At 41.2% G+C, this 15,971-nt stretch overlaps 1 protein-coding gene across 3 annotated transcripts in view; it reads right to left on the reverse strand.

The window, feature by feature from the left end:
- Scaper (S-phase cyclin A associated protein in the ER) overlaps positions 1-15,971 on the reverse strand; it is a 334,907-nt gene that overhangs the window by 19,119 nt on the left and 299,817 nt on the right. For all 3 annotated transcript variants that reach the window (XM_060374235.1, XM_060374232.1, XM_060374222.1), the window contains one exon: positions 10,284-10,433. In XM_060374235.1, coding sequence (XP_060230218.1) covers positions 10,284-10,433 — 150 coding nt within the window. The remainder of the gene's footprint in view (positions 1-10,283; positions 10,434-15,971) is intronic.

Here is a 15,971-nt window from a genome sequence, read left to right on the forward strand (position 1 = left end):
GGAGCTAGGATTGGAGCTAGGATTGGAGCTAGGATTGGATCTAGGATCTAGGATTGGATCTAGGATCTAGGATTGGATCTATTTTGTCATACTGGTAGAAAGTCTTGCCCACAATAGAAAATCAGGATCTAGAGGTGGGACTATTGCCGTGACTACCTGAGCCTGTGATCCCTGAGCCACTGGAACTAGTCTGTGGAGGAAATTTGGAGGTAGACTACAGAAGCCCTAGAATGTTGAAAGGTGAGCTCGGTGGTCAATTCTGGTAAGAGCTGAGGATGTTGACAGGAATGTGCAGATTATAGACTGTTATGAGGTTTCAGACGAGAGTCAGGTACTCTGGCAGGAGTTGGACCAGAAGCCCTGCGTGTTACACTCTGGCAGAGACTAACTGACATTATATCCATGGCAGGGGACTTTGTGGGATGAGGAGTTTAACGTGATGAACTAATGCATCTGGTGGAGGAAAGTTCGAGGCAGCCCAGCATTCAGGTTGGGGTGTGGGTGGCATTGACTGCTCTGAACCAAGTTTACAGGAAGAGTTGGAAGCAAAAAGAAGTGGGCAAAGTTCAGTCAAGTTTGTGGACTGGCTAGAAAAGAAACACATTTAAAGCTGCCAGCAAGGAAGGCATAGTTATTAAGGGAATTCATATTATTAAAAAGAAACTAAACACTTGGCACTAGGGCAAAGTAAAAATGTCTTAAAGATACTTCAGAAACAAAAAGGACCCTACCCTTTTCAAGGCAAGGAATATAAAAGGGTAAACTCAGTTGAAAGCTTTTGCTCTAAGGAGACAGCTTTGTGGCATCCTGTACACCCAAGGGTGGCCAGTCGTCCACCCCCTGGAATTTGAGTCCATTTTTCCCATGACCCAAGGCTGGGGGAGGGTCAGTACCATCTGACCTGGTGGCAGACCTTATCATCGCCCAAGTGATGCCGGTTTTTTTTTTTTTTTTAGACAGGGTTTCTCTGTGTAGCCTTGGCTGTCCTGGACTCTCTCTGTAGACCAGGCTGGCCTTGAACTCACAGAGATCCATCTGCCTCTGCCTCCCAAATGCTTCAAGCATGTGCCACCACACCCAGCAAAAAGCTTCTTAAATCAACTCATTCAAAGTCAGAGCAGATTTACTGTGATATTGCCACCAAGATAGGGAGAAAGAACCCACCTTAAAAGTAGAGCCACTGTTTCAGAGCACGAGTCAGACAAACTGTGACCTGGCTAACAAGGTGATATTTAATTTTTACAATGACCTCATGAGTTAGGGCCATTGTCTCGACAGCAGGGAAATCAACACTCAGATAACACATCATAGCCCAGATACTCTCTGTGAGAGGAGAGGATGAGGTAGGACCCTAGTCCTTTAACACTCCTCACAGTGCCACTTTTCAAATACAAAGGCGGCTACATCCTGACAAAATTGTTTTCTTTGGCCCTAGAAGTCAGCAGTTACAACTGTGACATTTCTTTTAGAAAGATAAATTATAATGCCAAAGAAATGGCTAAAGTAAATTTTAACTATTAAGTTTAGATTTGGTCAGTAAATGGAATATTTCAAAATCTAGTCATTTTGACCTTTTCTGTAAGATCACACATACAGAGAGACTTCTGCCATCTTGCCATCCAATATTTATTCAGGATATAGTTAATGTGCCTGGCACTGACATACGTACTACTAATGAGGACTTTGTTCTTAAGGTGTTTAACATTTTAGCAGGGTAAAAAGACAAAATGAAACAGATAAAATAATTGAACATTGGGGGTAACAAATAAGTGAAGGAAAATAAAGTATGGAAATTGAGAAACAGTGACTGCGTGTCTGGCCCATAGGTTAGAACCTTGGCAGATGCTATGATAACAGGACAGGTAAGAACAAAACTTTTGGAAGTGAGCACCAGAAATTATGGTGATTTCTGAGAGGAAGAAAGCAGCAAGGACGAAGGCCTGAGTAGAGAGTAAGGAACAGCCAGAAAACAAATGTAACTAAAGTAGTTGTGATTCTTATCCTTCGAAATGAACAGGGCTGGAGAGATGGCTTAGCAGGTAAGAGCACTTTCTGCTTTTTCAGAGGACTTGAGTTTGCATCCCAGGATCCATGTCATGTACATAACTACTTGTAACTCTACCTGTAACTCTAGCTCCAAGAGACCCTAGATCCTGTTCTGGTCTTCTCAACCACCCAGATACACAAAGTGTACGCACAAAGACACAGATACGGACACAGACGCACAGGTACACACACACACACACACACACACATTAACAAAATGAAAATAATTAAACTTATCTGAATGCTAGTCTGGTCACAGCTTAGCAATTCATCTTAGAAGTATAAGTATAAATTCATCTTTGCTAGAGCTGTAAGAAGCAAGAGCTTTTTACTTGCTGAGCTATCTTGCTGGCCTTCTTAATTCTTTTTATAGACAGTCCAGAGATTGGCTGTGACTTGCCCAGTGCCACACAGATATAGAAGGATACTAGTGAAGCCATTATGGCTCCTTTTGGGACTGATAATAGTAATATAAAAGTTTCTTATTTCGGGTGACCTTGAGTAAAGACTAGACCTTTATAGTCTATACCTGTGTATTTTATTTAAAAAGTTCCTCTATGGCCAAAAGCATAGATTCAGAAAAAAAATTGAATTATCATCATTTGTGAGTTAAACTGACAAAAGAGTCCTTCTAATTTTGGGCATACATGACAGCCCAAAAGATTTTTTAAGTGAGCAAAAGATAGGCCTGTGAACACTGCTGAACATCTGTCTTTGCACCTTGGGCAAGGGATCTGGGTTGGGCAATCCTTTGTCCATCTTCTGATGCTTTGAAGCAGGCCTAGCCTTAAAATGCACATGTAAGTTATTAATCTATGTCACCCTTGTGGCTAAACTAAACCACTGAATTAAAAATTGAGGCTTAATAACTTGCACAGGGTCACAGTGCTTAGGTGTCAAAGCCAGCTGACCTTAGAGCCTATGCTCAGAATCACCATAGCATTTAACTTTTTGTATGATTGAGTTAAGTTCAACATTTCAATTGTATATTCATCCAGAGCCTATTTAGAGCCTCCTCTCCTGCTACTGTGTCAGCCAAGGCAAGAATGCCTGGAGCAACTCTATTACTTATCAAGAAGCAATCCCCATAATGGTCCTTGCACAAAGAAGTGTGATAGTCTTAAGGTCTTTCTTTAAGAACTGAGGCTTGAGGCTGCATGTAGATTCCGGCATTGCCTGCTGTCTACTCCACTTTGTTCCTTGCAAGGCAGCCACTGTCAAGCCAGGAGTTTCTTAGGAACTCTCAGGTGGTTTGTAAAATAAATGAATGTGTGTATATATATATATATATATATATATATATATATTCCCCCCTTTGGGCTTTTCTTTAGACATGATGGACCCCATCTTATAGCTACCATAAGGAAGAAAATGTAGAAAGGTGAGTGCTGATGTGACAGGTGAAGAAGAATGAGTTGCTGACACTGGGAGAACAGGAAGGCCTTGAGTGATGGACGTTCTCTTCACTCTCAGCCCAATGCAGCACATGGGCTAGATGAGGTCAGTATGTACCAAGTAGGTGTGACCCGGGATGGATCACTTGCCTTTGAGAAAGACAAAGAGTGAGATAAGGATGTTTGAGCAGGACTTAGACCAGCTCTGAGTGCTCTAAAAGCTGGACTGTGATTCTGGAAACTGCCAGGCAAGCAAGCACTCTATTTCCGTATTAACTGCCATTCTTAAAACACAGCTGAAGCCAGGGATGTAAAGCTCAGCAGAAGAGCACTTGCCTACCATGTATGAGGCTCTGATTTCAAGCCCTACCATGGCAAACAAAATAACACAAAACTTCACAAAGGGCCGTGAGATGGCTCAGCCAGTGAAAGTGCTTGCTGCCAAGCCTGAGTTCCCAGAACTCACAGGGTAGGAGAGAACTGACTTCCATAAACTGTTCTCTGATTTATATGCATACACACAAATTAAAAATAAACTAAAATAAAATACAACAGCACAAAGAAAAGTATGAGGCTCTAGCTTAGTGGCAAATAACCTGTTAAGCTACTGCAACAAATGACAACCGAGTCTTTCTCAACTGAAGATGAAATAAAATGAATAAATTACTTATGTGTGCAGGGAAATGCCTGACATGAGTGTAACAGATTCCTTCAGAAATTATCATTAAAAAAATGGCAAGGCAGCCAGGTATGGTGGCACACATCTTTATTCCCAGCTCTCAGGAGGCAGAGGCAGGTGGATCTCTGTGAGTTCAAGGCCAGCCTGGTCCAGGACAGCCAAGGCTACACAGAAAAACCCTGTTTTGAAAAACAAAACAAAACAAACCCCAAACACCTTGGCTCTGATTCAACACTATTATATTTGATATGAAATAAAGTATTTTTACCACATATGCAAAGTTTTCTGCTCTTACAGAAACATTACAGTTTAACTGCAGAAAACAGAGACTTCTAATATTTTCCTGTCATGTAAGTATCAAGTTAGTGTATCTTTGTAGTGTGTTTGATTTTAAAAAATGCTGTTGGAGTTGCTGACTTTTGAGTTTCTTTTTTTTAAAAATAATTTATTTAACTTTATTTTATGTGCATTAGTATAAAGGTCAGATCCCTTGGAAGGGACAAATGGACAGTTGTGAGCTGCCATGTGGGTGCTGGGAATTGACCCTGTCCTTTGGAAGAACAGACAGTGCTCTTAACCACTGAGCCATCTCTCCAGCCCCTGAGTTTCTTAAAAAATCAAAAAACAAACAAACCGCTATGATATGAATTTGTCTTCAGGTTAGGACAGAATTTCCAGTAATTTCAAAGGCCCTAAGCATACTCTAAAAAATTTATGTTAGCTGGGCATGGTGGCCCACGCCTGTAATCCCAGCCCTTAGGGAGGCAGAGGCATTTGGATTGCTGTGAGTTCAAGGCCAGCCTGGTCTACAAAGTGAGTCAGGTCAGCCAGGACTACACAGAGAAACCCTGTCTCAAAACAACAACAACAAGAACAACAAGAACAACAACAAAATAACAAATACAATTTTATTTTTGAAATTATATTTAATTACATTTCTCCCTTCCCGTTCCTTCCTCCAAACCCTTCCATATACCCCTCCCTTTTTTCCCTCAAATTCGTGGCTTCTTTTTTCACTAATTGTTATTGCATACATTTATGTATTTGCATATGCATATATATTCCTAAATACAACCTGATGAATAATGTTACGTGTATGTACATTTGAAGGGTTGGCCTTGTAGTACTGAACAAACCAGTTGGTATGATCCTCCCTGTGGAAAGCTACCCTTCCTACTAAACACACTTTTTTCATTCTGCACTATGTATGTATATGAAGTGATGTCATAATACTGATGAGTATAAATATCAATCAACTTTGAAAACTGCTGAAGATGCTCTATCATCTATGGTATCAAATATTCAGTGAATATTAATTTTTATGTAAAAATAAATAGGCATACCCATCTAATTAGTATCACATTTGCCCCAATTTTTAGCAAACAGTGAAGTTGTATGCATACTAAGGATTGTTTTTAAAATAAATTTCTTTATGATTTGCTATCAGTAAATGTTTGCTTTCTATACCTATTTTATATACCTATTCACTTAGGGTCATGAAACAATTTCTTGGACAAAAAACTTTCCTGAGTTGAGAAAGTATAAAGCTCTGATCTGTGTTTATGGTACTATAGAGAGGCTGGACGGGCCAGGTGGGGAAAGTGATCTTTCCTTTCAATTATCCTAAGACTGTAGTTGGGGTACCTGGACTCCATCAGGCCTTTCCAAGTGAGACAGGCAGTCACTAATCAAAATCAATATGCAAAAGTGCTTACTCCCAGGACAGTAATATTCAGACAGTCACACAATCTTTCATTTGAGTTAATTTAATTATCAGACCAAATTTAATTATCCAATACAATGTAAATAAAGTGAGATTCTGACAGCACATATTAATTATGTTCATTATAATAATTAAATGGGAAAGAATTTAGAAAGTTACGAAATGTTATAAAACACAGGGAAGCTTTTGATTAAAACATCATTTTAATTAGACACTGTAAACCTATAGGAAACAGATGATTGGTTCCATCACGGACAGGGCATTACTTTTTATTATCTGGCTTACTCTTCTGAAGTGATCTGTGGTATCATGGGGCTTAGCCCTTCTAGTTAATTGACTAAGTGGCAGCAAGTTTAAAAAAAAAGGCCAGTCCTTTATGCAAAGCAGTTACCTAATCAAACACACTTAGGCTGCAAGAAGATTTCAGGCCCACAGTTTTGTAGAGAAACATGCTGTTTCCCTAGTAGGAAATAAAGACTTCTCTCTGGAAAAACATGCCCAGCGATTTAACATGAAACTTTCTCCCAGAAGGCTGAGAACAGGGGTGGATGAGAAGGACAGCATGGGGCGTGCCTGTGAGGTGAGGCTGCCCAGGTGACCAGATACAAGCTCTACAGACATGGACAATGGCGCAGAGCTTAGAGCTGGTCTTACCACGTCTCCTTAGCAAATGGTCACTTCCAAATTCCTGGGTTTGTGCCAGAGAGAAAGGGAATTAAAGAGTTCCACTCTAAAGGAAAGCAAACACACAGAAACTCCCCAGTTTCACTGGAGACAAGTAGTTGTCACTTCAGTGACGTGTGGCTGTCTGCCTTATGCTGTCCTCTATGTAGCCTAACCAGAGCCTGCCACAGATCCCCACTTGGGCTAGAGGACACATCAGATAAAACAACTGTGGCTGCTGACGGTGTGGACACATGCAAAGCCTAACAGGTCATCTATGAGAAGTCTGTTGTGTCTGCCAATGGTTCTTGTTCTCCTCAGTTCATGCCAGGGAAACAGAGGTACACTGAGCTTCAAATGACAAGGTGCCACCAAAGGCAGGCAGCTTACTAAGCTGCCTGCTGCTGACAGACACCAGAGGGGAGTAGAAGGATCTAAAATCCACAGGGGCGGAGAATCCTCCTGAAATCAGAATGCTAGTTTGTCTACGGTTCTAGTTGCCGAGTGTTAAGGGCATAGGCTCAAGACATTTTTAGGCAAGAATATCTATGAATAAGCTTTCTCATCCTCTCTTTGTTTATCAGGTGAAGTATACATAATTTAGCAGTCGAAACATTTTGCCCTGCAATTTAGCAACACACATACACACGTCACTGCTCTCAAGAAGTACTCTACTTTTCAAAAGTCACAGATCCAAAAAAGTAAAGGGGGAGGATTCATGTAAGATCACATAAGTAGGGTAGAAGCAGAGCTGAGCTAAAACTCAGGCTCTCAACTTGCTAAATTGTGTTCTGGGTTTATTTACACCTTCCTAGAATCCTTAGGGGCCTCTGGAACACACACGCACGCCCAGAAGCTCTTGGAATATGGAGGGCAAAGTGGTAGCTTGTAGCATACCGCCATCTCATACAAGCTGCCCAAGGCGTCCATCAGTGAGCACAAGTGGATGGCCTGTCACACACTCGACTTTCTCAAGTCTCCCAGCGCCTTTCTTTGTTTCCGGAGCTTTAACTTGCCTCTTAGAACACTGGTGCCTACCTAACCACCTGAAGCAGGAGTTAACTTTGTACTGATGGCTTCACTGTAGTGCTGAAGAGGTGAGAAAAAGCACCTGGGCACAAGAGCACCAACATGTCTACAGGACAAGGGTGATGCTTACAAATTGCATTGCTACAAACTTTTGCTTATCACAATTGTTATCCTTTGTATCAGTTTTTAATTTCTTTTTGTCATGTTCTGCTCTCTCCTCATAAACTGTGCATTTCAGCAACTCTCTCAGCGCTGAACCGGCTCTCTGATTCTGGTTTACTGATGACCAGTTTAGTACTTTGCCCTTGTGGGTGGTAAGGTACCAAAGCACAAGGTCTGGCTTTATTCACTTTTCTAATTTCATTTTCTGAGTGACATCATCTTTTAACAGTGACCTCCAAATCTTCCTGCATCCTTTTCTTCTTCCAGCGAGGCCTGATGGGGCAGTGGCTGCTGCTACCACCTCCTCCTTCACTTCTTTCCCCTCCTAACACCCATTTTCTCCTCTTCCACTCCCACTCCTATGTTCTCTCTACCCATTGCAGCTGCTTTTTCCTTACCACTTCAAATATATGTTCCCATGTCCATCTCTGTTCACTCTGGTGAGACCACAGACACTAAAGTGAAGATGGTGAAGGGGAGAACTGCTGTATGACCTAGCAGCAGCAAGAAAAGCTCAGAAATCCCACAGAATCCTGAATTCCATAAACTTACCATAATAGAGTTGGCTCATGCAAAAAGTTTCAAAGCATAGTTGCATGAGATACACTGAAAGAATGGAACCTCTTGGCATAGAACTACACACAACCAAACAGCACACTCACAAACTGCTCAGCTCTCTACACATGCAGCCATTGTGCCATGATACATGGCGCAAGTCACTTACATATAACAGGAAGTTGAAAGGTAAACCAAGAGTGTCCACACAAGGAAAAGCCATTAAAGATGATATTCTGGTGTAATATGAAATGCAGAAAGTAGGACATGAGTACAAATGCAATATGACTTCAACTACATGAAGTCATTCACTGAGAAGACTCTGGAAGGAAAACTGCTAGTGGCCATTTCAGATACTGAGACCAGAAACGACGGGGATTCCATTTTATTCTTTATATTCTCCATATCTTTTCATTAAAAATAAGGAATGCCTTGTGGTCATAACCATGAGAAGAAGCTTTAAAGTGAGATAAAAGTCATCCCATAGACTGACACACACACAAAGGGAAGAAATCCACGCAGGAGGGTCCCCTCAACCAATCTTTTCCTGAGTAGTTCTTTTTTCTTTCTTTCTAATTAAAAAATATTTTATTTATTTTATGTATATGCATGTTCTATCTTCATGTACACTTACATGCCAGAAAAAAAGGGCATCAGATCTCAATATAGACAGTTGCGAGCCACCATGTGGCTACTGGGAATTGAACTCAAGACCTCTGCAAGAACAGCCAATGCTCTTAACGGCTGAGCCACCTCTCCAACTCCTGAGTAATTCTTAAGAGCTTTGTCAACCTACTGGGCCTGGTCTTTAGAAACAACAAAAACCTGGCTGTTTGCAAGGGAAGAAGCTTCCTGAATATTTCCACAGTGGGAGGTGACAAACATTTGCTTACTGCCAACAGTGTGTGGGAAAAAGAAATAATATTGTTCCTCTACACACCGAGGTCTTCTACATGTTAATCACAGGAATGCTTTTTCTGAGATGGACTGCCCATTCCGTACCCTTCTTAAAGAGCGTGCCCTGAAGGCCCACTTTGCCGCCATGCTTCCTAAGGGTGAGTGCTCCTATGGGTGAGTGCTCCTAAGGGTGAGTGCTCCTATGGACCTATAAGACTGCCTTGTGCTCGCTATCGTCACAGACACGCAGCGGCAGCTCTCCGTGGGCGGCTCCTTGCCCAGGCTACGACAGTACACTGGTCTCTTGTTTTCCTCGTGTGTGTTCTTGGCTGGCAAATCTAATAGGCACATTTATTTGAGAGTCGCTTACAATGAAAACAGTGAGCTTAGAGTAAAAGTTAGTAGGACGTTCAGATCTTTTTCTGAGTTATAATCCATACAATCAAGTGTCTGTCTAGATAAAACAATATAAATGAGGTGCTTAAGTATTAGTTTGATATGTTAGTTGTGCATGATTTATTTAAAAAATAAAGTGAAAAGAGAAAGAAAGTGCCTCATTATCATCTTCTAATTTGTAACAAACATTCTACCTTCATAAAGCAGGAGAATGCAGTCATAGAAGCCCTCATCAGAAACCAAATAAAGCAGCCAGAAGCAAAACTATGCTTGTCACTCAATCAGGAGAAGCCAGAACCTTGCCGTCCTAGTTTCTGCCCCAAACCATCTGGAAGCTTCTGAACACGCAGGCAGAGCAAGGCCAAGGACAGCTTTATATGTTTTGCTCAGCGATCTGAGCCAAGAGATGCAGAAGCTTCCTTATCCCAGTAAAAGCACTGGAGTCCATATGGTGTGGGAGTCGAAGCTGGCTGAATAGGAGGGAATGGATGCTTCTGTGTACTTTAAGATGTTTCACTAGAAGACTTTACCTTTATAGCTCTAAGAGGAGGCCCTTGTGCTATCTGGAGCAGATCAAGTATCTTTTTAAAGATAAAGCCAGAAGCATATCCTGGGAGCCTGGCTAAGGGCCTTCACCTAGGACAGATGGGCTCCAGCAGGCTAGCCTGTCTTTTCTCACTTGAATACCCCACACCCTCAGTGCTGGGAGTAATCTAAGGTACCTTCCAGAGCCTCTTACCTGGTTATCTGGGTGGTTGACAGTGAAGTAGCCCACACAGACGATGACCTCATGAAGGAGGCTTTCACAGGAGACTTGACTGCAGTGGCCCAGCAGGGAGCTAGCCATGTGCCGGAATGCAAGGGACAAGCCCTCGGCCCCTACAATAGACTGACAGACAAGGAGCAGTTAGAACTCCCAGCCCAGGGAGAGCCAGGACTGCACAGCAAACAGCAAGACCGGGCTCTGCACACTCTTGTGTGGCAGAGGGACATGACATTTTCTTTCTCTCTTTTTTAAAACATTTGTAAGTAGCATGTATTTAATAACAGAGGTCCTGATTTTAGAACAATGGAGAAAAGAAACTAATGGTACAAGCTAGAGAGAAAAGCTAATAGCCTAGTTGTCAAATGTTTGTAGGGAAGTTTGCTTGAACCTGGAGCTTTATTTATTTTATTTTTAAAATTTCTATATGAATTTTTTATTGGAAAAAAATTCATACACTATTTTCATTTCCCCTTTCCAAACTCTCTAAGAATCTTCCTACCCAAGTCCACATGCTTTCTCTCTTTAAAAAACAAAAACAAAAACAAAGGAAGCTTCCCCAGACACACACAATGGAAACCAACAGTATCATGAACTTGCCTACGGTACTACGGATAGCAGTCAGTTCAGGGGTTCTTAATCTAATAAATGTCCCAAATAAATGTAATGTTTAACCTGAAGGACAGAAAATAGAGCAGAACAAATGCCCACAGCACACCTATCGAAACACTCTCCACCTAAAGCAGTTATTTATTCCATGCTTAATAACTTACATTTTCTCATTAGATAAGAATTCGTATTGTAGAAAATATGTAGAAATGTAAATACTAAAATTTATCTGTGAATGTGCTGTGTAAGCTAATTTCTAACATTTTTTTTTCTTAAGAGTGAAATCTTTTCTTGTGCACAGCAAAGACTCTTTCGTGTCTGTAGGCTCTGGAGACAGTGCCCAGGGGCCTCCCTACTCTAAGGAGATAGTCCATCACTGGGCTATGTCCCCCGCCTTTGTACAGGGATAAATACCCATTTCTAATTATTTACTTATGCTCTAAGAGAAAGAGAAATCTAAATAAGGATCTATTATTCAAATAAAGAGGGCTCTAAAACAAAGGCTACTGAGAAAATGTGAAAAACCAAACCAAATCAAAATAAAATATCCTTACCCCAAACTAGGGAGCCCTTCTGGGATTTTTTTTTTTTTTTTTTTGCTTCTGGGATCTTTTCTCCAGACAGGCTACGGGCTGTCAGTGGTGGGCGACTTGGGAGGAGAGGCTGAGTCTGCCTGTGCAGCCTGAAGCTTCTATTTAATAAACATGTCAAGCAGACGGAGCGACAGGAGGGCAAAGGGGAGAGGCGAAGCCCACAGAACACACTTGCAGCCCACACTGGAATGAGGCTCTGCTGCTGCCTGTGGGAAAGGCACTGTTTTACACTCATCTCTTTATTTGAGGTCTTCTTGGGTTTGAAACCAGGTCAGATGACTGTAGCTTGGAAATTCAGTTAGTTCACCATCTAGCTGCAGTGAAACATAGCCCTCCAGGTGGGCACTGCTGTAACGCTGTGACTGCTGCCTTTAAGAGTGTCTTCTGTCACAGTTCTATTGTAATGCTAGGACTGCTGACCTTAAGAGTGTCTTCTGTCACAGTTCTATTTCGCCAAGGCAACCCCCATCCCAAGTACTTTCAAGCCCCAGACATGTCAGGAGGGCCTTGTTCCTTTAAATCAAGTCTTGACACCTTCTCAGTTCAGCCCTTATTTAATTAGTTGCGTCCAGCTTGCTGTGACCTAGTGCCCTCTGTTTAACCTTCTCTGATAAGAGCAGGTCAAGGGGCATGTATGTTTGAATATAAAAATCAAACCATTTTTTTCAAGGAAACTATATTTCCTTTCTAGCTGGAATTAATTGCCAAGTCAGTACATTGATTTGTTTCTTGAGACCACCTTCAATTGTTAAAAACTGTCACTGCAAATGCAATATACAAGTATCACTGACCTCTAGGCCACCTGTGCCCATATGATTCCAGGGTGAACTCGCACTCTTTGTTGAGGGGAGAGATATTTTAATAGCCTTATTGGCATATGATGAAAAGGTTTTAGTGGATAACCCTTTTGTTGTTGTCACATGATAGGTTTTTCACACAAAACAAGCACACAGATGCATGGCTGTGAACAAACGGAGAGTAGCATGAATGCTACATTTGGCACTTTCTGATTCAACATCTGCCAGGAGGCTGAGTAAATGCTTTATCTTCATAAGCCACATAGTAAGGAACTCAGAAACAGCCTCCACAGAAACACCCTCCAAAGTGGGTTGTCAAAGGGCGGGCCTAGACGCAGAGACTACAGGGTTTCACGCCATGTGTCTGGGGCCTAGCAAAGGATGACTAGCACAGCACCACTGTGATGTAGATGTTTCATGAGGCAGATGTTTCTAATTTGCTTTAGATGAAGGTGCTGAACATAATACTCAGATGGTGGGACTGTTGAGTCAGTCAGGCTCCATCTCAGGGGTCTGATGAGCATGAGCGTCTATGGCACTCTGAATTCCTGTGATGGTGGGGGGTGTGAGGAGGAAGCCAACATCCTCCTCAATCATCTTGTCCTCACATCATCTTCTTCAGTAGCTTAGGCCACCTGCCTCATTTCAGTTTTCTTCTTTAGTTCCTGCTAGCCTTTAAGCTTCACTTCCAAGTTTTCTCAAGTCCGATCCCTGCTGAGATGCACATTTTCTTTCACTCCTCTGGAAATCTCTTTCCCCATCCTTCATGAAGTCTTATCTTTGACATAAAGCTGTCTCTATGAGCTAGACCATGAATATTTCTGATCATATCTATCATGAAAATAGTATTTTCTTCCCAAACTCTTTCACTATTGTACAATACAAACACTTGTAAACTTATCTGAGCTTTACATACTTGATCATCAGTGGTGTCTGTTTGGACAGATGTGTCACTTAGTTTGCCAAACAGTGGTGCAGGTCCTAAATGCTACCAAATATTTGACAATTCTCTTACTAAAGGTGGGACCTATGTCCCTCTTTCAACCTGGGAAGATTATGAGTGATTCAACTAGTATGTACGTATATACATATATATGTATACTCATATGCTTGTTGTTGTTGCTGTTATTTTTTGAGACAGTCTCATGGAGCCTGGGCTTGCCCCTAGCTCATTATGTAACCGAGGTCTTCAACTCCTGTCTTTTGTTGTTGTTGTTTTGCAGGACAGGGTTTCTCTCTGTAGCCTTGGCTATCCTGGACTTTGTAGACCAGGCTGGCCTTGAACTCATAGAGATCTGTCTGCCTCTCTCTGCTTTCCCTAGTGCTGGGATTCAAGGCATGTGCCACCATGCCTGGCAGGAACTCCTGTCTTCTTGCTGTCCGTCTTCTCCCCTTTCTTTCTTCTAACCGTTATCAGGCTTTTAAAATTATTGTTATTTTAAAAAGATATATTAACTTATATGTACACATGAGTGCTTGCAATTCATGTACATATGTGTACCAAATGGATACCTGGTGCCTACAGAAGCCAGAAGAGGCCGTGTGATCTCCTGAAACTGAATGTACATGTGGTTGTCAACTTCATATGGTGCTGCGAACTCAGCGTGAGCCTTCTAAGGAGCAGCCGGTGATCCTAGCCCTGAGCATCTCTCAGTCCCCTTAACATTATTTTTGAGACAAGGCCTAACAATGTAGTACATGACTACATTGCAGTACAAATTTGTAGTAATCCTGTGCCTCAGTTTCCAAGTACTAACTACAGTGAGTGTGCTTGATATATAGCTATATGGCTTCTGAAGCCAGGTCATAAAAGCCATGCAGCTGCTGTCTGGTTCTTTTGGAACATGTGCTTTTCAGAAGCTTCCTTTTAGGACCCTCCCTCTCAGGACTCTGGCATGATCTCTTGAGAAGCCAGTATCATCAAGATAAGCTGTATATAGGTACTCTGGCTGACTGTCCTACACAAACACAGTCTTTGAAGTGTCCCAGGCATCAACCATGAGTGAAGGAGTCTCTGGATAACTTCAGTTCCTAGTTCTACAAGGCACACTTACCTTCTCTCCCTTCTCCTCCTTCAGCCTTGTGATTCTCTTGTCATCAGGGAAGAGAGCCAAGCCATCCTGATGAACTAGGAAGAGCTCTATACAAACTGTGGACTCAGGGTCTGAGATCATAATAAAGCTGATCACACTGCTATTGTTTACTCCATTAAGCTCAAGTATTTGTTTTTAAATGCATAAAAATAACTGGTTTAGGTATGTACTTTTTCATAATCTGTGATAAAAAGGAAATCATTTTATTTGAGTCTAAGTGATTGGAAGACTGATGGGCCCTATATTCTGAGGTCCTCTGATAAAAAACAAATGTCATATGCAACCAAAATAAGAATCACTGGCATTTTCTGGAGCAGATAGCTCTCATTTAGGTGTGTCCGTAAAATTCTCCAACTGCTTTGGAAGCAGAAATACGTTAATCCGACAGGAGGGACTTCTGCTCTTGTGATGGATAAAGTAACTCTACAAAGTTAAAAAATACAAGTTCCTATGATACAACTCACCGTCTTCCTTTCTGAGCAGAATCCTAGGAAGACAGTGATTACCTGAATGTGGGTCATCAGTTTCACAACAGAGGTGCTTCTTCCAGTTCAGGGCAGTGGAGGCCACTATCTGCACAATGCAGCTCCAAAGCCCCTTTTCCTTTTAATAAGTAATTCATCTAAATTATGAGTTCATCATCTGCCAAGTTTGTTCCTTTTTTAATGAAATCAATTGACAGTTAATAAATGGACAGGGAAAATCTATTCCTTGGGGCCTGCTCTGTTCTACAGGTTCAGTGTTTTCGAAAATTAGATTTCCTACTAGAAAAAAGTCTGTTTTTAAGCTGTGGTATTTAAAAAAAGCCATTTTCTTTCTTTAGCTATAAAAAATTAATTTATAGGGGTTTGCACAGTTATATATAAATGAATTTTACTTTGGACACAAATCAGTTAAATCATCTATAGAGCATTATATCAATCAAAATAATTAATAAATTTTGGTTCTATTTCTATAAGAAATCATTAGTTTCCTTAATACTTAAAAGTTAATGGGATGATAATACCTTTACCTAAAGAATTCAAGACAGAAGATTTATAAGCAGTAGTGTGGCATAGGTTAAATTTAAGGAGAGTCTTGTTTCAGCTAAGTAAGACCTTAAGCAAATTATTTGCCAGCTTTTCCATCTGTAAAATGGGTACAATAATTTTTTTTGTAATAGTTATCAGAATAAATGAGAAAGCATGGCAACAGAAATCAGAAGCTTAATGAATTATATACTTTGCAATTCTATTTATTGCAATCTGGGATCTCAAATTCCAGAGAAGAACCTCCCATTATATATACATTAAAATATAAACTTTTTGGAGTCTAGAAAGATGGCTCAGCAGTTGGTAACACTAGTTGTTCTTCTAGGTTTAATTCTAAGCACCCATATGGTGGCTAGCAACTGTCTATAACTCCAGTTTTAGGGGGGATCTGATGCCCCCCCCGCTTTTACACATGGTGCATAGACACACATGCAGGAACATCATAGAAATGAAAATATATAAATCTGTGAAAGGTTTAAAAACAGATGAACTTTGCGGGGCTTGGGAGACAGGTCAGTGAATAAAGTGTTCACTGTGCAGG

This window comes from Meriones unguiculatus, chromosome 1 (assembly GCF_030254825.1).
Source record: "Meriones unguiculatus strain TT.TT164.6M chromosome 1, Bangor_MerUng_6.1, whole genome shotgun sequence".
In the NCBI taxonomy this organism is placed as follows: domain Eukaryota; kingdom Metazoa; phylum Chordata; class Mammalia; order Rodentia; family Muridae; genus Meriones; species Meriones unguiculatus.